The 24,098-nt window shown below is 44.7% G+C and overlaps 1 protein-coding gene across 1 annotated transcript in view; it reads right to left on the minus strand.

The window, feature by feature from the left end:
* Ak5 (adenylate kinase 5) overlaps window positions 1-24,098 on the minus strand; it is a 199,488-nt gene that overhangs the window by 62,324 nt on the left and 113,066 nt on the right. The window contains exons 7-8 of the mRNA XM_063258062.1: window positions 13,812-13,902; window positions 343-413 (exon numbers count right to left, since the gene is read on the minus strand). Coding sequence (XP_063114132.1) covers window positions 343-413; window positions 13,812-13,902 — 162 coding nt within the window. The remainder of the gene's footprint in view (window positions 1-342; window positions 414-13,811; window positions 13,903-24,098) is intronic.

Raw genomic sequence — 24,098 nt, forward strand, 5'->3', positions numbered from 1 at the left:
TCAAATGGGGTTTTTTGAAACAAGGTCTCACTATGTTGTTCAGGCTGGCCTTGAACTAATGGCAATCCTCCTACTTTAGCCTCCTGAGTGCTGGGATTACAAGTGTGTGCCACCACACCCAGAAACTAACTGTTAATTAATTTTGGATCTGTGAAAAAGGGAGACCAAAGAGTGGAATGGTGCAAGAAATCTGTAGGCTACTACTATGACTCAGCAATGACATTATCAGTGGTCTGTAAAGATATCACAGTTTGATTTATAATTTTAATTGTCATAAAGTATTTACAAAATCTAACATGAGAAGCATCTACGTAGAGAAATATATTTTAGATTTTTAATTACCTGGTCTTCATAATCAGATTCTGGATCCATGATGTCTCCAGGGTCCAACATCATGCAAGGGTCAAAGTCCCCTGAATGAGGAAAGACAAGGTTACCTGATGAAAGTTGTCTGCGTGTGTTTCTAAATCAAGTCACCTCCCAGAGGGTCCCTGTGGTCCCACTGGCAATTCGGCCCCTGAACGTTTCCAAGTCCTCGCATCTGCCAGGCACTGCCACTGCTGGAGAGAGGAAGACGATATGGGGGTGTCGAGGGTGGGGTGCGGAGTAATGTATGACCAGCAAGGCTGGGAAATGAATATGAAAGAGCTGCTGATCCTGCCGAAGTGCTGTGAGGGTGGCCCTGGACTCTTCCCAGGGAAAGTGGAGTCAGGTGCGCACCTGGAACTCTGGTAGAAGTAGTACAGGCAGCGCAAGGCAGGCTGGGAGGCCTGAGTTTGGGCAACGCCCAGGGCCAATCCTCCTGCCACTGTTCTGAGACAGGCAGAAAAGAAAATAACACAGGCCCCGAGACTTCCATCGCTTCTCGCCTGCAGCGCACATATGCGTTAGAGCTCCTGAAAGGAATCTTTCATCCGTTCATAAAGGAGGACTCCATCTCATGGATGCAATTTAATCAGAATGGACTCTGAGGAAGCCCTTAGAGGACTCAGCACCCTGCCATCATCCCTGTCACTCTCACCCTGAGACCCAATGAGAGGCCTCCAGGAGGGGCTCACTGAAAGCCTGACTGATCTGTGTGCTGTGCTGATTTCCCTGTCGGCCCCACATTGCTGTTCTTTGTAGAGATGTCCTGGGCAAATCTCCCCATTTACCCACAATAAATGCAGCCGGTATTTCCTTTACTATGGGGTGTACACTTGCAAGTCATTGCTTGCTGTATACAAGAGCCTGGGATCTATCTGTCGGATTCCTCCCATGGAATCAGAAAGAACCGCAAAGTGTTTCCAGAAATAAAATATATTTACTATTATAAAATATATCCTTTTTTGCATCTTTCATTTCTGAGTTTGCACACTCCATGGAAGTGTGAGAAGTTTCCTCTCAAGCTTTTGGATCATCTTAGCCCTGAAGGTGAGAAATCAGATTAACTTCGGATTAATGGATTGTTTCTCCTCAGTGTTATAGATGACATTAAATCGCTTACCCGTTAATCCTGAAGGCACAAACTTAAACTGGTGATTTTCATAACAGGTTCCCCAAGCACAATTGACTTGCCGGTCTCATTTAGGTCTCAGAGATAAGAGCCACATTCTTCCAAGACAGGGGTCAAAGTGTGTCCTCTGTCTTTTCCCATCTTATCTCCTCTCATTACCATCCCTGTGGCCTCCCAAAGCGCATTTGTGTCTTTAATTGTTTTTCTGTTTTATTTTATTTTATTTTATAAGAATAAAACCAAACCAAACCAGAATAAAGCCAATTGAAACGAAACAAAGAAAGTGACACAGAACTTCAAAACAAGATAATAGGTAAAAATGACTACTATTATCTATCTTGTTTTCAAAGTAGCTACCCATACCATCAGACATAAAAAAATCAATCAAAACAAAACCATGAAAATGATACAGAATTTCAAAACAGGATAATAGGAAATTAATGGCTACCATAATGCCTCTTGTTATCCTCAAAATAGCTGTCCAGACCATCAGATATGGGCATGCAAAATCAACCAAACAATATAAGAACTAAGTTGCTTCTTTACGTCAGTTGTTACCTTTTCAGAAATTTCAGGTGTGTGACTTCTAAATTCTCCTATGTCTGTGACTCCTGAACTTGCCCTTTGTGGGCTGGAGGTCTAAGACTGTATTTTGCTCCTTCGTCTTTTGACATTTTCCTGTGTTCCTTCAAATCAGCCCCTTGCTGCATCCCAGGTGTTTCCCTCCTTGGCTGCCAGTCCCTTGGGGTAGTGGACTGGACCAGGTACCTAGGTTCCTCCGATCCAGGGCTCCTGGAGTGGTGGAGAGGCACAGGGCGGTGGTTCACCAATGCTTCTCCAATGGCGGCAGGGCCTTGGGGCTTGACTTTTTTCTACTAACTCTATTTGTTTACAGGTTTGGTTCAGCTCTGATATTTCTTTGCTGATTTTCTGTCTAGTTGATCTGTTCTTAGTGACAGTGGGGTACTGAAGTCTCCTGTTACAATTGTGTTATTGCTTATTTGATTTTCCATGTCTGCCAACAACTGTCTTATATAGTTGGGAGCTCCTTTATTAGGTGCATATACATTTACAATTGTTATGGTATTTGTGCTGTCTTTAGCTTTCTTATTGACCCCAGTAAATCTTTTGCTATTCTGCTTTGCTTTGTCTTATAGCTCTTTGTGTTAGTTACTTTTTTTCTTATTGCCGAGACAAAATACCTGACATCCAAAGCTAAGGAAGCAAAGGTTTATTTATCTCACAGTTTGTGGAAGTTTCAGTCCACAATCTCTGGCGCCAAGGCAGAGGGAAACAGGTCATGGCAGCCACAAGAGACAAGAGCAAAAGGGCAAAAAGGGGAAGAGCACGACTTCTTCCCTCCCTTATACTGTATGCAGCTACCCATCCCTGGGCGGGTGCAGCACTCACACAACCAATCCCAGTGCTAGACAATGAACCAATCACAAATGCTAGATTCAGCCACACTTGAAAGGTTTGCTCCCTCTCCCCCAACTGCATGAGGTTTTGGGGGAACATTTAAACAAACCACAATAGTCTTAGATTTCTTTCTCATGGTCTCTTGCTATTTTTAAGGTATTTTTCTTTTTATGATCATTAGCTGCAATTCTGTCTTCAAGATCTGAAATTCTATCCTTTCCTTCATCAGTCTGTTGCATATATTTTCAATGGAGGTTTTAATCTCACGGGTCTCTGTTTGGATCTGTTCCATGGATTCCATTTCTCTTCTAACTTTTTTCAAGCTCATCTATTCTTTCATTTGTCTCTTCTCTAATATCTTTGATTTTTTGCATCGTTTCTTTCTGTACCTGAGAGATCATTTTCTCTATAGCCTTTTCCACTTGGTTTTTCACTTCTATTGTTGTCATTTCAGAAAGTTCCAATACGTGACTTCCAATTTCATCCATCTCATTGAGTTCCAGGCCTGTCCTGGGAGAGTTAGGGGTCTGGGGCTGCACCCTACTTCTGTGTCTTGCCATTCTACATCTTCTCCTTTTTCTTTTATTTTGCCTTCTATCTTGATGCCCAGCAGACTCCAGTGATATATATCTCTAACACTAGCTTTGAGGCCTCTCTCTAGGAAGAAAAGAGATGTCCATTCCTTGGGATGTCCTCCAGATGTAGTTGGTCCTTTACAGCTGTCCCAAGAACCTACCTTCTTCAGGAGTTTACAGTGCTGTGATAATGTCTGGGTTGCATACCAGAGATGTTCTGGGTATGGAGCTGATCTTGGCCTCTGCATGTGGGCTGGGACTGGTCTTCTGTGGGTGGAGTTCTCCCGGTGCAACTGCTGTCTCCTCACTGCTGCTTCAGATGCTTCCATGTTACTAGCCTTGCTGATTATTTGCCCTCTAACGATGTGTGAGCGTCTGTGCACCAGGCTGTTATTCTGAGTCTGGGGTTCCTGTCAATTTCACGCTCTTCCAGCCAGCCCCGCCATCGGGGATGTGATGGAGGGGTACAGAGTGTGGTCTTCATTGTCTTCCAGCCAGTCCTGCAATCAGGTATGTCTATTTTTAAAGCATGAAGGAGTTTTCCAAAATGGAGGCCTTGAAGCCAAGAAACCATGCCAGAAAAGTAACCACCGAGTTACTGCATGCAGTTGTCGGGTGCTCTCAGAACAACTCCAGAGGGCGCCAGCCACAGTCCAGGGCAGCCTTGCTGCTGTGTGCTCCACTGATGGTGCAGGTAGAAATGACTGACCAAGCTCAGTGCAGAACGTGTGAGGTGCAAGACATACTCCAGGCTCTCGGCAGGAAGAACCCAAATGGTTTCCTAACAGTCTTGCCTTTCTCTACGGTACTCTTATGTGAGGGGACCTGGAGGGAGCACCGTCTACACTGCACTTGGAGAACAGGCATGCAAACTTTAGGATGTGGTGTGTCAGAGGGAGGCTGGGGACACAGATGAACAGGAAATGGACTCAGGAGTCTCACTCAAGCTGATGACAATCAGTGCTCCTTTCTGGGTGGTTTCTATTGACAGCGTCATGAAAGGTAACGCAGGTTAGATTTAGCTTTCATTTCTTCCACTATTCTCTCCGGGTAACCAGGGAAGTGGTGGTGGCTGCGAGGATTCAGATGCTACCCTCTTGGCAGCTCTCTGTGGGGTGACACATGTGGCTTTAGCAACATGATTGGAACATAGAAGCCTGTGAAACACATAGCTGCTGGTTGGTTTTCTGCCCTACTTATTTTGTTTAATTGGAAAGCATTCTTCCAGTTTTCAGAGAATACCATGTGAAGGGCTCTTAACCAGCCTAGTTAACAGATATTGCATATTAATATATGAAACGGGAGCAACATTATTAGAACACTATTTTCAGGAATGAGAGAACAAAAAGATTCTTTTTGTTAACAAACAAATCTCTTGCTTAGGAGACAGAAGAGAATGGATTTCCTAATCAAGTGCTTTTAACAGAAATTTTATTCTATCATTAAGGTTGGAATTTCTTGACACATTGTTGCTCCTGGCAACAGGAGTTTTAATATATCACAGGAGGCGACAGACAAAGGATATCATTATCAGCTCAGAGAACAACTGAGCTTTCTTTTTCTTTTTTCACTGGTTGTTTGGTTTGCTGAAAAGGGGACCTTTAATAATAGTCCACATTTTGGCAAGGGAAAAGGAGGTAAATACAGGAAACGTACACATTTTTGTCTTTTTCAGTGGACAAACCAGCACCTAAGACAACAGCAAGAATTTGTTCCTTAAAAAAAGACAGCAGGACTTTTGAAAACATGATAGTGTGGCTTTCGTTTTTCCCTATTTTGAATTCTCAATTTCTTTTGAGGCTTAAATATATCCTTTCTACAGATACCCGAGAAAGGGCTGAGCAGAAATGCAGCACCCGTTAGGGCACACTCAACGCGACTAGTGTTGGATGTAGTGTGGTCCTCAGAGGAGTATCAGTTCAGGTCGTTTCCTTTAAATTAAAGGTGACGATGTCGTAGGTCGGCATTACAGCTACCAATCTCACCGCACCATTTTCTGGGCAGTACTGACAGGTGCGTTCCTCCTACTAAGTCTTCAGTCTAGAGTTCCAGGGAGATCCTCTTCTTTCTTACTTTCACAAAAAAGGACACTATGAACAGAAGGCTTCTTCAAAAGTGAAGGGTAGGGGCTGGGGATATAGCTCAGCGGCAAGCACCTGCCTGGCAAGTGTGAGGTTGAGTTCGATTCCCAGAAATTGCCTTCTGTAATGGGAGAAAGTGTTAGGGAAGTTTTGTTTTCCTTTTCCTTTACTTTTGTCGTGTGTGTGTGTGTGTGTGTGTGTGTGTGTGCGCGCATACACACACACCTGCGCCCTGGGAATCGAACTCACACACATCAAACTGCAAGCTGGCCTGTAAAGAGAGGGCTGTGTTTCACCTTTGAATCAGAAACACACCTTTGATGAGGTTCTCCTGCCCACTGACTGAAGATGAATGAAAGGACACTGATACCCCAGCCCAGTCATTCACCCTGCGAACACCAAGTGCCTCCATCCCTAAGTTCTGATCCGCTTTCAGCACTGAGGATGCCACTCCGATCCCACCAACCACAGAGAGTGCTGATAACAGCTTATGTCAAGCTCCCTCTGAGAAAGAGCTCTGGGTTTACTGGGGAGAACCTCCCCACAGTCTTTTGGGTATTCAGATGAGCTCCTGGGGCCCTACCTGCATGAGACAGGGAAGGGGATTTTTTAGTTATTCCAGGACAGGGGTTGGGGAAGGCAGCAAAAGCAAATCTGAGTCATGGAGGGAGATTACATAAGATGGGTCTGCTCCCCATTACCTTCAAGTCCTCAGCAAAGATGGCAACTCACACACGGCCTCTCCAACACGACAGTCGCACTTTACACATGGCGGCTGATCACTCTTCCAACAGTCCTGGGGGGTGGGCGCTGCCACCCTGCCCGGCAAACGATGCTGCTGGAAGAACCAGCAAGGCTTCAGGGAGAAGCCCTTGAACTGCCTCCTGTGAGGGTCTCACTGGGCATCGCCACACACACAGACACACAGACACACAGACACACAGACACACACACATGCACATACACACACACTCACTCACTCCATCCATTCGCATGGAGTCTCAGGCTTCACGAGTGAAAGAGATATTTAACAATCCTTCCATGGCTGACTGTGGAGTCATGACTGTGGTAAACACTGGATTCCCAGAAGGAGAAACACAGGGTGCCATGGTGCCATGGTGCAAGGGCCTCTCTAGGCTAGGATGGTGGTGAGCTGTTCGCCTCCATCCTGAGGCCACAGAAGGATGAGGCTGCAGCATGGGGAGGGCGGGAAGGAACAGAAGGGGATGGGCCTTCTGCGTGCCTGGAAGAGCAGGTGCGAAGGCCTGTGGTAGGGTCCCTGATCTGCAGGAGAGGACAGAGCAAGGGTGACAAAGCCTCTAAGGAGGGCGGCTCCCCAGGGCCTCCCTGAGGGAAGTCGGGCGGTGGGTAGTTCTGCCTGCTCTGTGGAGAAGGGTCAATCCAGAGAAAGAGAATCAAAGGCCATGTACAAGGAGGTGACAGGAGAGCTGCAGGCAGCTGACATCCAGCTGAGTTTGGAGGGGACGGAAGAGACGAGAGACAAAAACTAGAGGCAGGCGACTCAGGCGCAGAGGCCACAGGCAGGACCTGTTCATTGGTGAGCTACCGCCCTCTGTGAGTGTGACCCAAAAATATGGTGCACTCCCATATAAATAATTACCATGGGTAAAGACACGGCGCTGTGGATCCCCCTCAGTGTTCTCCTTGCTCCACCACACTTGTCCCACTGCTCTGGCCACTTTCTGAAGCAGGTCTGGAAGTCTCCTTTCATTAGTGTTTTTAATTGTACTGTTGAGGCTGGCTCGAAGTCCCGAATCAATCAGAAAGTTTGCCTTTCGTGGTCACTGTGACTTTGGGAAAGAGGCAGAAGTCGCACAGCGCTAGATCTGGTAAAGAGGCGGCTGAGGACACACTGTCACATCTTATGAGCCTGTCTTATAGATATAGAAATAGATATCTATATATCTGTAAGTATCTTAATCACCCCTCATAAAGACACTCATTCGAGAACCTCCAAAAGTGGCCAGAAAGATGGAGTATGCAAGGATTAGTGGCAAGGTGTCTTTTGCTGTAATGATTTTTAAAACTTTAAACATTCACCAGGTAAAGCTACCTTGCAGAAATGTCCCTGCTTGTGTGCCCCAGAGTAGGGTGTGTGTAAAGCCCGATCAGCTGTAGAAGCCAACAGAGACTATCTAGCAGGTATTTGTTACCTTTAAGGTACCCATATTCTGAATCAAATATTCACTTGAAAAAGCACAGGAGCATAGCGTGCTTCACAGGAGTGGTCCTGTTTACAAGATCCCCCTGGTTCTCAATTCCGCCTTTCTGGAAGCAGGCTGACCTTTGGTAAATATCACTGGGGAACAGGCAGGCCAGTTTGCATCAGCTATCTGTGCTCTGCACCTCTGCCTAGAAGGATGCCCTTGCCCTTCTTAAAATTCTGCATCCCAAGAAGCTTCCTTAGGTGGCTTCAAATAGTAGTTTAAAATGTTAAACATTTAAACCGTTAATGCCATAACTCAGATGAAGGTCAAAGCTGAGCCAACACCTGAGGAGTGTGAGGGACCACACTGCATCAGTGCCGCCAAACTGGCTGAAGATCCAGACACTTGGGCCTCTGTGTAAGAGAAAGGCCAAGGCTGCACAACTGGGGGAAGTCAGGGCCCCCAGTTTAAGCAAAGAGGGGTAAGTGGCTCCAGATGAGCTGGCTGCAGGCGGGGAGCCCCAAGGTTACCCACACTCACAGAGGCACACACCCTCCCTCTTGGGGAAGGGGCTGGTCCACAGAGGAGCCAGTTTATACTCTCGGGCGCTCACAGACAAGCTGTGTCCTCTGTATTTGAATACAGCACATGCAGCATAAAACCTTTATTTTTAAAATAATCTTTCAGTCCTCACCTTTTATCTGAACCATGGCTTCCAAAAGTGAAACCCACCTGGGTGTGGTGGCACATGCCTGTGATCCCAGTACTCAGGAGGCTGAGGCAAGAGGATTGCTTTGAGTTGAAGTCCAGCCTGAGTTACATAGTGAGTTCAGGACCAGCCTAAACTACACAGCAAGATGCAGTCTCAAAAAGTTTCTCAAAATCCAAAAGAAAAAAACACTCTCCTCCCTACAAAAGTGAAAACCAAGAGTTCTGGACTGCAATGTAAGGAAAAAAAAAAAAAAAAAAAGAGAGAGCCACCCTCACAGAGCTGAGGCCTCAATCACATGGGCTGCTGAGTGGGGTCAGAATCTGAGAGAGGGAGGAGAGAGCCAGAGGGAGGTGGGGTGGCAGTGGCTTTCCCAGGAAGAAGTGCTTTCTCCAGGCAGCACAGCAGAAACCTCCACGAATGGCCCAGTGAGTGCATCCTGGAAGAACTGTAACTTTTTCTTTCATTTTTAGTTAATTATTTTGTGGCACAGGGGAGCAAATACAGGGCTTTCTCACTGAGTTACACGCCCAGCCATTTTTAATTTTTTTATTTTGAGACAGGGTATCTGTTATGGTTTAGATATAGACCATAAATGTCCCCCAAGTCTCCTGTGTTTAGAGGGTGACAGTTGGTGGGGATGTATCCTCCGCTGGGACCCACCCAAGGCAGGGGCTCCCAGCGGAGTGTGCTGTTAGGAGGTGCTGGGTGGGTCACTCACTAGAGAGGTGACCCCTAAGGTGACTTCTTGCCCCTGCTCCTCCCTTCTCTCTGTGTGTCCTGGCTGCTGCAGGAAGTGCAGACTTCCTTCTCTTTGTCCTTGGCTCTGCTATGTCTGTATGAGTCAGCCAACCACAAACCGAAGCCTCGGAATGAGTCAAAACAAAGGTCCCCTGCTTTAAATCGTGGGTGTCAGGCACTGAATCTCAGCAGTCAGAAAGTGACTGATACAGTCTCACTAAATCACTAAGTCACCCTCTTGGGCTCCAAGTTGCCATCCTCCTGCCTCAGCATCTCCGAGTGTGAGGACCATAGAACTAATATAGATAATACAGCCAAGGGACTGATCCCTTCCACTCATTTGAACATGGGCCAGGCCCGCCCCCACCTTTGTTCTAAGGCCTACTTCCTGGAAGGCAGAGGTAAGAATAACAAAGAGCCCTGGAAAATCCAAAATTCCACGGCATAACTTATGGCTCTTCACCCAAATGAGCTGTTCATTTGGAGCTCATTGAGGGCTCATGCACATGGATTGCATCTCATCCGTCCATTGTAACAGAGTGAGTTGTGCCAGCAGTAGACACAGCTGGCATGACTCAGCATCCTGTCAACCACGCTGTCAATCATGCTCTGAAAGACCCAATGGGAGGTGCCCTAGGCTCAGCACAACACTTCAAATATTTCCGCACTTGGGCTATTTATTTCCTTTCTACTAGCATGAGCCTGCTCACTCTGAGTGTACATTTGCCTTTTAAACTTCATAGGAGCATAATACTGGGTCCATCAGACCCATCCGTTTTCCTTACTTTTCTACTGTATATTTGTCCTTCAGTGTAATAGTAGCTGGCTGTACATCTTACAACATTTCCCTGAGGGACACAGGAAGCAATCTGTGTTTACCCACTTGGTATGATGAATGGTAAGGTATGTGCACATGTGCTAAAGTGGCAAAATGGAATTTTTACTCACATTATGCTCTATCTAACTAGTTTTGTGTATGTTTACCTGAGCATCATGGAGGGTCCAACAGACCCACAACAAATCAAAGATTTGTTAAAAAAAAAGTTTTCTTTGATTTTTCTGGTAAAAGTAGTCTAATTCAGTACAATGGCACATGAAAAAGCAGACTTACAAGTTTTGTAGGAAGTCAAAAGTGAGTCATCAGATGACTCATGCATGGATGTGAAGGTGATCTATTATGGTAAAATACACACTTTCACAACAGAAGAGTGGTGGGTGTGGATAATGATGATGATGATGATGATGATGATGATGATGATGATCGCTCTGACACTGGTCATGGGAGCCAAAGTTCCTGCAGCAGTGAAATGGAGCAAGAATCAACTGATAGAGATACAGGGAATGCAGACCTCCTGCATTCAGGTGATGAAGAAAATAGCAATGTGAGCACATATCTGACTAGTAGAAATGTTACAAAATGGCCACATCACCAAATGGAATTATCTAATGACAGAACTTGATCTGGAAATAATACAGTGAAGGTCTTGGCAGGGGTGAAAGGTATTGGACAGAATGCCAGTACCAGAATTCAGTGCTGGAAATCATAACAGATGAAATGCCACAAGATGCTGTGAAATACACAAAGGCTGAAATACAAGTAAAACATTCTATATGCACCAAGGGCCATATTAAAAAACGTATTTACTATGACACCTCACTAGCTGAACTGAAAGCATTCATAGGATTGCTGTACTTAGCAGGGACTTCTCATGGTGATCACAGGAAGGGAAGGGACTTACTGAAAAATAATGGGTCAAAATATGGCACAGAAGTTTATGCCTTTGTAATGCAAAGACATACCATGGTTTTAATTCACACATTTATCCTGGAACTCAGTCATTGGTCCTTATTTGTGTAGTAATAAACCAAATGATGTGAACAGATTTGTTTCTCCTATCTCCTAAACTAATCAGAATGTGATATTTGATGATTGTTTTACCAGCTTCCAATTGATAACATACTCCAACTGATGTAAGAGAGCATGATTTAACCAGCAAAGGAACTACATGTAAAAACAAAGCAGAAACTCCAAATGAAATGTTACAGTTTTAAAACAGAGAATTTATAGTACAATCTTTGATTTCAGAAAGATATAACATTGGCCTTGTATATGACAACAAAAAGTAATTGGTACTGCTGATATCAACATTTCACCCATTAAGGAAATACTGCTGGGGAAACCTCAACCAAACAGAAGCCTGAGACTGAAACTTTCTACAACGAAAGCAAAGGTGGAGTAGATGATGTTGATGGACTTATCATGTCACTTGAAACACAAAGCACTGGCCAATGGTTGTGTTTTACCTGATTCTAAACAGGTGTGGCATAAATAGTTTGACCGTTTACAAAGAAAATAACAAGTGCAAAATATCACAGAGAAATTTTCTAGAGGACTGGGTCTGGAGCTCATAAGAGATCATTTATAGTAGAGAAAAAACAAAATGTTTCTGCCCAGGGAACTACACACACACACAAAGCTGGAGCACACTGGAGAGCTGACAGGTGAGCAGGCAGGCACAGCATCACAAAGACCTGCTGTGACAACAGGGAAACAGAAAAGATGGCAACTGAGCCCTACGAGAAAGTACAGGAAAACAAAACATATGTGCTATCCATGTGAGCAATACTTGTGTATGGAACATGCAGTTGTCATGTGTGCAGACTGCCTTGGGTGTGACAGCTGAAGCAAGGCTTATTTTTGTGGTAGGGTTCCATTTCTATTTTTGTTGAAGTTCATATGGGAATTTATTTCTGATGTTATCTTTTAAATTTTGCAAGCAAGTACAGAGCTGATGTGAAAATGTTGATCTCTATCCTAAATACACGATCCCTTTAAGAATTTCGTACTTTATTTTACTGATACTTTATGGTCCTGTTAACTACACACTGAATAATACAATAAGAGCCTCTTGCTAAAACAGCAGACCCCTGAGATGTCAAATATGTCCTACAAAAAGGTCAGGAAAGCAGCACCCGTGCTGTCAGAGTGATGCCTGAGGCTGTTGTGCGTGCATAGGCCTTAGGTGTGATCATGGAAATAAAGATTATTTGTTTTTGTAAAGTGCTATTGGAATTTTCATTGTAGTTCATATAACAATTCATTGGTGTTATTCTTTTTTTTAGACTTTTTGCACCAAAAAACAATCAATGCTGAAAAGTTTGATGCTTTAAAAAAAATAAACAGTGTTAAAAATCCAATGCTTTGTTTTTGTGGTATTTTTTCTTAAGTGTGGATTGTATAATAGAATAAAACTCATAAAATTAAAATTAACAGTTCAAATTGTGCATGTTATTGTCTAGTGATATGAGGAACTCTTAAGGATCATTATATAAAATAACAACCCTAGTTACGTTCATACCACCTTGTTTTGAAGACCTATAGTGTCAGTGTTCTGGGCTCTTTGCTATTGTTGTTTATATGTCTTTTTCATTTCACGTTTTTCTAGGAATTTGTTTTGTTTTGTCTTGGTTTGTTTTTCTCTCTACTACAGAAATAACAGGTATACATTTGAGACTCATGCATGCGTAGAACTTCTAAACAGTTTATGAAAATTGGTTATATAATGCACGATGAAATGAACAGCTACTTTGAAGAAAAAGAGACACTAAGGTACCCAGTGTTGATTCTGTAGCATCATGATGTGAAATCCAGCAATACTATTATTCTTTGTTCACGGCGATTTTAATCTGTTTAGTTTTGTTTAATTTCAACATACATGAAGGTATGGACAGCTATTTTGAAGAGAACGAGAGACATTATGGCCATTGTTGACTTCCCTATTGTCTGGTTTTAAAGGCTTAAAATGTCTTCATCATCCTGTTCTGATCAGCTTAATACTATTTGGTTTTGTATGAATTCATTGTATGTGAAGATATGGACAACTATTTGGAAGAAAACAAGAGACAGTATGATAGACAGTGAAGATCTCCAGTTGTTGTGCTTTGAAATCTGTGTCTCTTACATTGTTTTCATACAATCTGTTTAATTTTACCCTTTTTAATATAAAATTTTAAAAAATAACATGATTTTTGGGTAATTTGAAAGAAAATTGACAGTTCATCAATAGAAATATTTTAAAGAATAAACATGGGTCTGACAGACCTGTTTCTGCATCCTTATAACAAAATGTGTGTTTCGCTCCCATTAAACTCAGCTGCTGTCTCCTTAACCTTGTGTACCACGTCCAGTCCTTGGTTATGAACAGGAACCCGGAAGCCATCTGGGGATCCTGGCACCCATGGTAACAGCCCCGGGCCACCCCCCCTGGCTGGAATCGTGACTTCTAATCATCGCCCACAGCACGGTTAGGTTAGGGTTTTTCCTTTTTCTTTTTTCTATTATCTTACCATGGTCCCTCCCTGACACTGTGTTGTAGCAATCTGATAACTTAGGTTGGCAAGGACAGGAGGAACCCTTCAAACAAGGAAACGACAAGAAAGATGTAGCACCCTCTTTCTGCATTGTGTTTTGTGCCTTTGTTTTTAAGCCTGCAAGAACTGGCTGTAAGGCCAGGGCCACCATGAACCTCCCAGCAGCCTGCTGGGCTTCCGCTGTTAATTACAGCCCAAGATGTGTGGCTGGTGGTCACAGTGCACTGTCGCCCATGGGATGCGGTGACTTACCCACTGCGGCCTCTTTGTTTGGAAATAACTTGCTGTCAACGGCCAGGCTGATGTCGTAGAACACCTCATCCTCATTTCGGTCGGCGTCGAACTGGGGAAAATCAGGACAGATGAGTTTGAAATGTGAGAATACATAAGGGGAGTAATCCCAAAATACAAAGGCCATGTGTCACACAACTGACACAGACACAACCGTATTTGTAAGGGAGTCTGGCAACAAGACTAAACGTTTGGGTCTTCAACGTAGAGGGGTTTTAAAGCCCAGATCTGCCAGTACTCAGGAGGCTGAGGCAGGAAGATCACTGCAAGTTTGAGACCAGCCTGGGATCTCATATAAAATAGGGAAGGCCATTAGAAAGTAAGTACATGATCATTTTATTTTATGTTTTGAGACAGGATCTCAGTGTTCCAGGCTGGCCTTGAACTCAGTATGCAGCCCAGGCTGGGCTTGAACTTGCAGCAGTCCTCCTGACTCAGCCTCCTCAGTGCGCCACCCCACTTGATGACATCGTTGAGCTTTGTTTTGGAATGTAGCTCCTAGGAAATAGTTTTAGACCTTCCTGTAAGATTTGTTAGGCGGAACCATGGAAGGGCTTAAGGTCACTTCTTCCCTGCAGTTGTGGAAGGACTCTTCTGAGTACCCTGCCCAGTGCCTTGGGAATGAGGAGATTTCCAGGGAGTCTCTCGGGAGACACAGGTACATTCCCAGCTGGCCTGGTCAAGGGCTGAGTCACTGTAGGTGGTTTCAGGTGGTTCTATTCCTGGCCTCCCGTGATTTTCACCTGTGCATGCACTGATTAGGACCCTGCTATCCCAGAGGAGACTCAGGGTACCTCCAGAGCTCTCAGTGCTGATTATCTCTGGTCCTCTTGTTCTGCAAACCATGCAGTACCTCAGCACCTGGGACCCTCAGGCCACCTCCTCCACCTGTGGTGCACCAGCCTCCCAGCTTTTTTCCCTCTCTGGCTCTGAGCCTCTAGGTGGCCACCTGAGAGGTCACAGGATCACCCCACACCTGTGTTTTTGCTCTCAAGGGTCCCTTGACTGCTTGATGCTCAGTGTCTTGAAAACAGTTATAAACTATCTTATTTTCTGTTTATTTATCAATTGATTGTTTCATAAAGGAAAGAAAATCCGATCTCTCTCACTCCATCTTGAACAGAATTGGAGGTTTTGATTTTTCTGCTTTTTCTCTTTGCTTTGTTAGGGGGTTAAGCCAGGGTTTTGGGAGGTGTTAAATCACTGAGCTGAGTCTCCAGCCCTCACCGCCTTCCTGCACTGGGGCTGGACCTGGAGCCCTCACGACCACCTACAATCTCAGCTTTTCATTTTCAGTTCTGAGATGAGAGGGTCTTGCTAAGTTGTCCAGACTGGCCTTAAACCAGCTTTCCTCCTCCCTCAGTTTCTCAGGATGCTGGGGTTTTATTTTCCATGCCCAGAAAGAGTAAGTTGTTGAGTTACAAGGCTCTAGGCTGATCCACTTAAAATACAAATGATAGTAGAAGTGATAAACCCAAAGGGATAGTAGGTGTAAAGAAGTCTGTAAGACTAAAAATGTGTTTGTATCTCTTAGGTCAGCAAAAGTGTCAGCGAGATGTAGCTATGTAGCAATAGACCAGATGATGCCTACAGTTACTCCTAGCTCTGAAATTCTGTGCTTAGAGGATGGCGTTTGATCTGTTAAGTGACAGGTATCAAATGTCTCATGCCCTTAGGAAAATTCTTCTCTCATTCTGAGAGACAGAACTCAGAAGGACGTGGTCAGCAATCTGTTTCATGGCATTTAACGTCAGAGTGCTTGGCGGGTCAATGAAAATTTCAAGATGAAATGCTCAGTAAATTTGCTAGTTCACTCGCAACATGTGTTTAGACTTGAATAACAATTTGTGTAACAGCTTGCACATGCACACACCATATATCTAGACTAGGAAGTACAGGGAGTAGACTTATGAGGATTTGCATTTTTAATGGTAGAAATGACTTTTTTCCTTTTTGACTGATTTTTGAAACTCCGTAGACTGCCTTGGCCCTGTATCTAGGCACAAGGCCTTCTGTGTTCTTATCTCTGCTAACCAGCGCTATGGGCTCCATGAAATACCCCGTACCAATCCAATCTCTCCTTCAAGATTCCACCTTTGATCCCAGTCTGCCTCCCAATTTTCTTCTCTTTATTAGCTGAGGAGAAAAAAATGGGTTCAATTTTGTGTTCTTCAAACATATCATTCTTTAAGTGTTGAATCTCTAGACAGTTTTACTTCTGTCTTTTACTTCACCTGAGAAAGCATGACCATCCCAAGAAATCAAGTAATAACAAGTGATGGTGGTGAGGCTGCTGCGGGAAAAGGAACCCTTCTGCTTTGTGGGTGGGAATGCAGACTTGTACAACCACAATGGAGATTCCTCAAAATACTAGAAATTCCATGTGATCTAGCTATTCCCCTTCTAGGCCTCTTTCCTGAAGAGCTAAAGACACCATGCCACAGTGACCCATGTATATCCATGTTTATAGCGTTATGATTCATGATAGCTAAATCTTGGAAGCAGCCTATATATCCACCAACAGATAAATGGATGAAGAGAATGTAGTACTTATACACAGTGCCCAACTCCTCTGCCATAAAGAAGGATAAACCTGAGTCAGGAAAATGAATGCACCTTGAGACCATAATGTTGAGTGAAATAAATCAGACACAATCTGACATATCATCTTGTTTCTCTCCCATGAGAAACTCAAAGTGAAAATAAACTGAAGAGAAAAATAAAAGATGATAGCAAGAAATGGGGAGACAGATCTTTTGCAAAGGGGGAAGGGAACCAAGAGATGGGAGAGGAGGAAAGGGGGATAAAGAATGTTTTGTACAAGTACATTAGGTACTACAAACGTACACTTGTAAAATTTTAAAATTGTACTTCTCTGCTGCATGGAAGATACTTTTGCTGAGCACATTCTCTACCTGCGTGCTTCCTGTCTGCTATGAGAAATCCCTTAATACGTGACTAACCAGTCTGTCAAATGCGCTCTTCTCTATCTTTGAGCTGTTCTTCCAGAAGACACATTGGTTAGTGGTCTCTTTACAGTGACTTTGTTTTCTCCAATCCAAAACTCAGAGATTGCACTGAAGCAGTGATATTTTATTTTATTTATTTTTTTTAAACAGGGTTTCACTATGTAGTTCAGGCTGGCTTTGAATTCACTTTGTAGCCCGTTGGCCTTGAGCTCAGTGATTCCCCTGCCTCTGCCTCCTGAATGCTAATCTTCGAGGTGTGAGCTATCATGAGCCCCTTAGCAATACTTTAGATATTCCTGGTGTCTGGAAGGACTCTGTAGTTACCGTGATGGGGTAATAACGGTTGATATGATTTTGCACATCATATCTGTAAAGCTGCTCAAATAATTATAAAGACTCCCCCCAAAATACCTGAGTGACATGGGGTTGGGGTGGATAGGGACCGGCCTGTGTCTGAGAAGACCAGAGTGGCCCTGTGTTTGGATGAAGAGTCCCTGTTTGGCCCCAATGGAACCAAGCTTGGCAGAATTTACTATTTCTTAGCAGAATGAAATAACAGCAAGAGATAGGAAAGATATGAACACAGACATGTATATGAAGGGATCATGCAGAGCCACTGAGAGCTGAAGACATCTGACAAAGCATCACTCTCTCAGCCCTCTGTACAGGATCTCTATTCTACTAGCCATATAGATTCTAGATAGCATCCTGAAAATTTACTTGGGAAAAGTCAACATAAGCAAGAGACTCCAGAGAGAACAGTTTTGTGAATTGTTTTAAGAAAAAAAATTAGCCAGGCCTGGTGATGTTCTCCTGTAATCCTAGCACTTGGGAGGCTGAGACAGAAGGATCCTTGCAAATTGAGACTAGCCTGGGCTACAGTGAGTGAGCTTAAGGCCAGCCTGAACTGCATAGCGAGAACCTGTCTCAAAAAAAAAAAAAAAAATTCCCCTGCACTTGAAGCTTTAACAATGAGTTTGAATTATTTTGCTATAGAAACCTAGAAAAGAAATCTAACTCAAGGTAATTCTGAGTACCACATTAGCTCAGAAAACATTTTCAAGAATCTTGGTCAGCACCCAACACCAAGCGGGCTCTAAAGCATCAGGTCACATTTCCATTCATCCAGCAGCTACTGTGTGCCAAACTCTGCACAGTACTAGAAATTTGCTTTATACATTGCAACCATCCAATCCCTGTAGTAACACTGTAAAAGAGTCTTTGTTATCCCCATTTTACAGATTCAAAACTGAGTTCGGGGAGAGGAAGTAGCTCAAGGTAGAGGGCTTTCCTTGCATGTGCGAAGCCCCAGGTTTAATTCCCAACAACATAATAAATAAATAAATAACCAAAAAGTAACAGTAACCCTCACCCCAAAAGTAAAGCTGAGCTCTCAAGAGATTAAATAACAGGTTTGAGATTACGTAAGTGGCAGATCCAGAATCTGAATCCACATCTGTCTGCACCAAAGTGTGAGCTGTGAGCCCCTCAGAGGATCAGCTCTGAGGCCCATGGGGCACCAGAGAGCTCCACTGGCAATTTGCAAAATGAAGCATGGCTTTTAGAAGTGTATGGGAACCCTCAGAAGCTGGCCAAGCCGGGTTTGGATGCCAAGCTGGGTCTGTGATCCTGCCTTGGGGACACAGTGGGCAGCTGAATTCCCTGCTGACACCCATCCTTCAGGTGGCTGCAGCTGGCAGAACAGCCCCCCCGTAGGCTGCCCACGGGCAGCAAGGCCGGCCAAGCTGCCTTACGAGGCAGGCAACTTCGCAGCTCCTTCTAACACTCACTACTGCAGTCCATGCCAGGAAACTGGCGAGACTCAGCTCCTGTGTCCATCATTGACCAGAGTGGTCCGAGAGTGGCCCTCCAGGCCTCTGTCTGCACATGGCTCTGCCTCATGCTGCTGGGAGTGCTGAGGTCATTAGCATGGACTGTTGGGAGCCGCGGCCGAGCCCGGTCGCCTTACTTGGCGGACGTGAGGCCTGTAGGAAAGAGCAAAGCCTGAGCTAGATTACCCCTCTTATTTCCTGCTTGGTAAACAACCCGCCCTGTAAGATCTCCTGCTTCCTGCTTGGTAAACAACCCGCCCTGTAAGATCTCCTGCTTCCTGCTTGGTAAACAACCCGCCCTGTAAGATCTCCTGCTTCCTGCTTGGTAAACAACCCGCCCTGTAAGATCTCCTGCTTCCTGCTTGGTAAACAACCCGCCCTGTAAGATCTCCTGCTTCACAACCCGCGCTGTAAGATAGTCTGCCTAGCAACAACTGATGTTAGCCAATCAGCCCGCATCGCGCGCTTTGAACTGATTGGCCACTGTAACCCTATAAAAGTGAGTGCCTCTCCCGCCACGAAAAGAAGAAGCAGAAGAAGCACGCAAGAAGCCGCGGAGAGCGGACCGGTAGAGGCTTCGGGACAGACTGTAGGGAGAAGCACGCAAGGAGCCGCGGAGAGCGGACCGGTAGAGGCTTCGGGACAGACTGTAGGGAGAAGCACGCAAGGAGCCGCGGGGAGTGGACCAACAGAGGCTTCGGCCGGGAGGATTCCCGGGGCAGGCTGTACGGAGAAGGAAAATAAAAGAAAAGGTTGTCCACTGCCAGACTTTGTTGTGTGTCCTTCCTGCCGGCCGGGAGTGACACCGACAATGGACTAAGCTGTCCCCTCAGGAATCACAGGAAGAGAGGCAACCCCTTTCTAGGACCTTTTGGGGTGGCAGAAGAGATTTCTCATGTGGGTCCTTCTTTGGCCCTGAGCTTGCTTCCTCTAGAATCTGCCCCAGTCCTGTCTCTGGCTCTGCTCAGCCACCTCCTCTGTCACAGCCCCACGGACCTCTGTGCAGGGCTGCCAGCTCCCACTGGCTCTTTCAGAGTCAGCCAGGCCACAGGAAGTGGGGAGTAATGGGGTTTCAGGCCACATGGGAAGCTGCTGCCGATAAAGGATGGTCCAGATGTAAAGAATCCATGTCGATGGAGAGAATCTGGGTCTGGGACAATTTCTGCGGCAGGTTAGGAGGCTGCTGTGGCTGACTGTTTAAGTTTTACAGACTCAGGTGCAGCCCAGAGCCAAGCCCTCAGTCTGCCCAGCATGTGCCACAGATGGATACACAGGCCTGAGACTGCTCGCTGACGTGGGCTCCATGAGAGGCTCACTCACTGCAGAAGCCACGCAGAAGGTCCACGCATTAGGAGGAGGCAGCAGACAGAACTCCCTACTTCGCGGATGCTGGAGGGACTTGCAATATTAAGACAAGATTCCAGGAGTCACTGTTTTTCACCAAGAGTTCACTAAAAAATAGATCTGCCGCCCAGAAAATGGGCTTTGTCAACTACACAAATTAAATACGTCTTAGGATAAATACAATTTCTATTTGATTTCTCATACCCCCTACCTCACACGATTCAGATAAGTGAGACTTACTGAGTACCTACTTATGCCAGGCACCCTACCGGCTCTAGAGACATGTGAAGGGAAGATTACATCGGCTTAGCTTTTCTGTGCTTGTTAAAAAACAACAACAAAAAAAGACTGCAGTACTTTGAAAATCCTCGTGAAGAAAAGGTAAAAAGGAGAAATGGAGAAGAACAGATGCAAAATCCATGGTGCATTTCCTGTTTTATCTCTGCCTCACCCAGCTGTGTTCCATGCCCAGCCATCAGATGATAGCTGAACCAACCAGAAAATTAAATTAATTAAACACCCTTTCCTTTCTTCTTTGCTGTTTTTCACTCCTCCCAACACTTCAGCAATTTGAGGGTTTACAAAACTACCAAGTTACTTTGGCAAGAAAACTTCCAAGCTAAAGAAGCTGGTGCCCCAAAGCCAACTTTCAACCGCAAGTGACCTTTGGATCCTTCCCAGTGGCAGGCCTCAGCCTTTCCCTGCCGAACCCCAAACCTGGACCAAGTGCCTCACCCCAAGCACCCGCTGATCAGAGCCCTGGAGAATCAGGCGCATTCTGTTCTCCTTTGTTCTCACCCTTCGCTTTCCTTTTATAGTGAGCTTTTTTAGTTGAGATGCTTCACTTTTGTTTCTATGCGGGATTGACCTCAGGGCCCCCTCCCAAGTTGGGCAAGTGAACTACCACTGAGTTACACCCAGGCCCTGTGCTTTTATTTTAAAACTTTCTCCTGCTTCGCAAGCACACGACTTTGGGTTCAATCCTTGGTGCTATGGAAAAGATGAAGGAAGAAAGAGAGGGAGTGAGAGGAGGAGACAGGAAGGACAGAAAGAAGAGGAAAATGGAGACATTCAAGGAAGGAAGAAGGCAGAAAGGAGGAGAAAGGAAGGAGGCAGGAAGGGAAAAAAATTTTCTCTTTTACTGATTTTAGCTCCATGGCCAAATTTGGTCAAGTCGTAAATGTATGGCAGAGTGAGTGGGGATCAAAGGAAAGCAAAGAAATCAGCTTAGAAAAAACAACACAAAACTCAGGGAAGTGTATCCTGCAATAGGAACACAGGACTATGTGATGAGAAACATCACTCACAAAACAGAAAAAAGCTTCCCATTTTTAGTCAAAATTTTTCTTATTTTATACACACATCCAACATCGCTAATCCCCAGAGATCATTTCTTAAAACCACCAGGACGGACGGCGTCTTGCATTTATGAAAACACGTAACTGGAGGAGTGCACAATTGTTCTGGTAGTGAAACAGCCGCTGGGAGAATCCTGCCAACTTCTCCTTGCTGGAAGCAGGTGAGGCTTGCGGAGATACTTCAGCTCCGTCACATAAGGCCGTGTCTCGGCCTTGGTGGGGCTGGGGGTGAGCGAGGAGACAGGTGGCTCTGAGAGGGCTGCGATGCGGGTGCAGGGATCTCCGGGGAGATGGCAGTGGGGTGCTCAGCGAGGCACCCGTCAGCTTCTGCACCAACCACAGTGATGACAGGAAGAGCAGACGGGACAGCGGTGAGGAGCAACAGAGGGGTGAAGGGTATGAAGTCTTTGATGGAAACGCAGCGCACTGGCTTGAAGTCTTGCTCTTCTCCTTCGGGAAGGCACTGGTGGTGCATTTTCATGCTTCCCGAAGTAATTGGAAAGTCTCCTTCGAGAGATCAGAATTCGGTAGCCACTTCTCCTGACACTGCAGGGAGTGGCCCTCGTGTCTGCACCGAGGATGGAACAGGTGAGCTCCTTTGCGTCTCCTGAGCTCTATGGCGTGCCAGGTAGCGGACAAAGCACTGTGCCAACATCTCAGCTACATTCCAGAACAACCTGAGGGTTTTGCTCTCAGGGAAATAGTCAAGGCCACATACCAGTGAAGAGGATGAATCGGATGGCACTGAAATCCGCCTCATTACAAAGCTCGAGTTCTAAAGACCTGAGCTGCTTTAGCGCTGGGAACAACAAACCTTATGTTCTCAGTCACCCAGTTCCTCCTCCCCCATTTTTGGCGGGAGCCCATTTAAATACCCATCCCTGTTTTAAACTCCACTTGCCATCCCCTGGTCTAATTCTCTGTGATGATGTTGTTTGTAGTCAGTTCCCCAAACCCCAAATTGATGTTGCTTTTTTTAATAATTAACTTATCAGCAAGGTGGCTAAGAGAGGCTTAATTTTAAATAATTACAGAATGGAAACAGAACAGAGAGTTTTTAACAACTTAATAGTCACTGGATCCTCTGGGTAACTGAGCAATTTTGTTCTAATTTTCCTGTATTTTTAGGAAAAATGTAGGTATAGCAGGAGGGAAAAAAAGAAAATTATGAGAATGGAAGTCAGATTTGTAATAATGGAATTTACTTTTAGAATCATGGGCAGAGGAAGAAAATTAATGTGAGGATGGATTTTAAAACATCCTTTTGAATCCTTCCAATGCTAAGATTTTATATGAAATTAGCTCAGTCAACTACCAAGATAATTATACTTCTTATTCCTCTGCTAAAGTGCTCAGACCTTTGACAAGAAGCAACATGAAGAAACAGAGAATGTTTTGCATCCAAAATTAACATCTGGAGTTTATTTGTTAAATGAGTGACAGTATTGTTAGTTGATCATATAGAAGAATGTCTTTATATTTAATATGTTATATTCTATAAATTATGCTGTGGTTTTAAAAAACTATGTATGTATGTTTTGGTTTTTTGAGGTACAGTATCACTAAGTCACTAAGTCTCCGAGGCTGACTTCAGTCTTTCCATCTTCCTGTCTCAGCCTCCCAGAGTCCTGTGATTACAAGGTATGTGCCACCAAGCCATATCATTCAACCAACTGCACACTGAGCAGAATCAGAGGCAAGCCTGGCCTGAGTTGATTTTGCCGAGGGGGGTGCAGTCTTGATAAATCTTGTAGGCAGCTACTGATCTGAGCCAGCAGAGGGGAAGAGCCAACTGGGAGCATGGGTTAAGTGTGACTTTACTTAAAGATGAGCGAGACGGGCAGCTGAAGAGCCACCCAGTGCCCTGTGGCCACCTGACCTGTGTGTTTGCCTTTATATTTTCACCTCTGCCACCGGCCACACACACGGTCAGCCTCCTCCCACCGAGCCTGGAGTAGGTAAGGTAAAGTAGTGCATAAACGTTGTTTCAGAGAGCAAGATAAGGGAGCTGGAAGCCAGCTGGAATCAGCCAGAACCTCAAGGGCACCGGGCTAAGCCTGAGAGAAGCAAAAATGAAAGTCAGTTGTGAATGCAGGCTTCAGGCTTGGTGTAATGAGGAAAACCTGACCACACAAAAACAAAGGATATGTGAGCTTTTACAAAATGACAAAGCAACTTTTTAAAAATTAGTTGCTTGCTGGTACATTTTAGGTATACAGAATGATCGCATTCATCATAGGGCATTTGTACCCGTACATGGCACACTTGATCTTTTTTTCTCCGTTCCCCTACCCTCCCTTCAACTCCTCTCCATTTGCAAAAGGTTTGTTTCCCATTTTGATATTTTCTTCTTATGTCACAAAATCTATTATATATTTTGGTCCTTATTTAACTTTCAGTTTCTCACACCAGAGAAATAATGCATATTTACATGTCTGTCTGATTTTACTTAAGAATATAGCGAGTGCATCCATTTAGCTAGCAATGTCTCAAGCTTATGCTTCTTTATGAAAGAGTAGCATTCCACTGTGTGTGTGTGTGTGTATCCACATCTTCTTTATCCATTCCTCAGTTGATGGGCATTTGGGCTGTTTGCAAGATTTAGCTATTACAAACTGTGCTGCTATAAACATGAGTGCACACATATCACTGTGATATGATTTTAATTCTCTTGGGAAGATACCAAGAAGAGGAATAGCTGGGTGGAATGGAACCTCTAATCCTAGTTTTTTGAGGAATCTCCAC

This window comes from Cavia porcellus, unplaced genomic scaffold (genome assembly GCF_034190915.1).
Source record: "Cavia porcellus strain 051 isolate PalLab524CR breed Dunkin Hartley unplaced genomic scaffold, mCavPor4.1 scaffold_1, whole genome shotgun sequence".
In the NCBI taxonomy this organism is placed as follows: domain Eukaryota; kingdom Metazoa; phylum Chordata; class Mammalia; order Rodentia; family Caviidae; genus Cavia; species Cavia porcellus.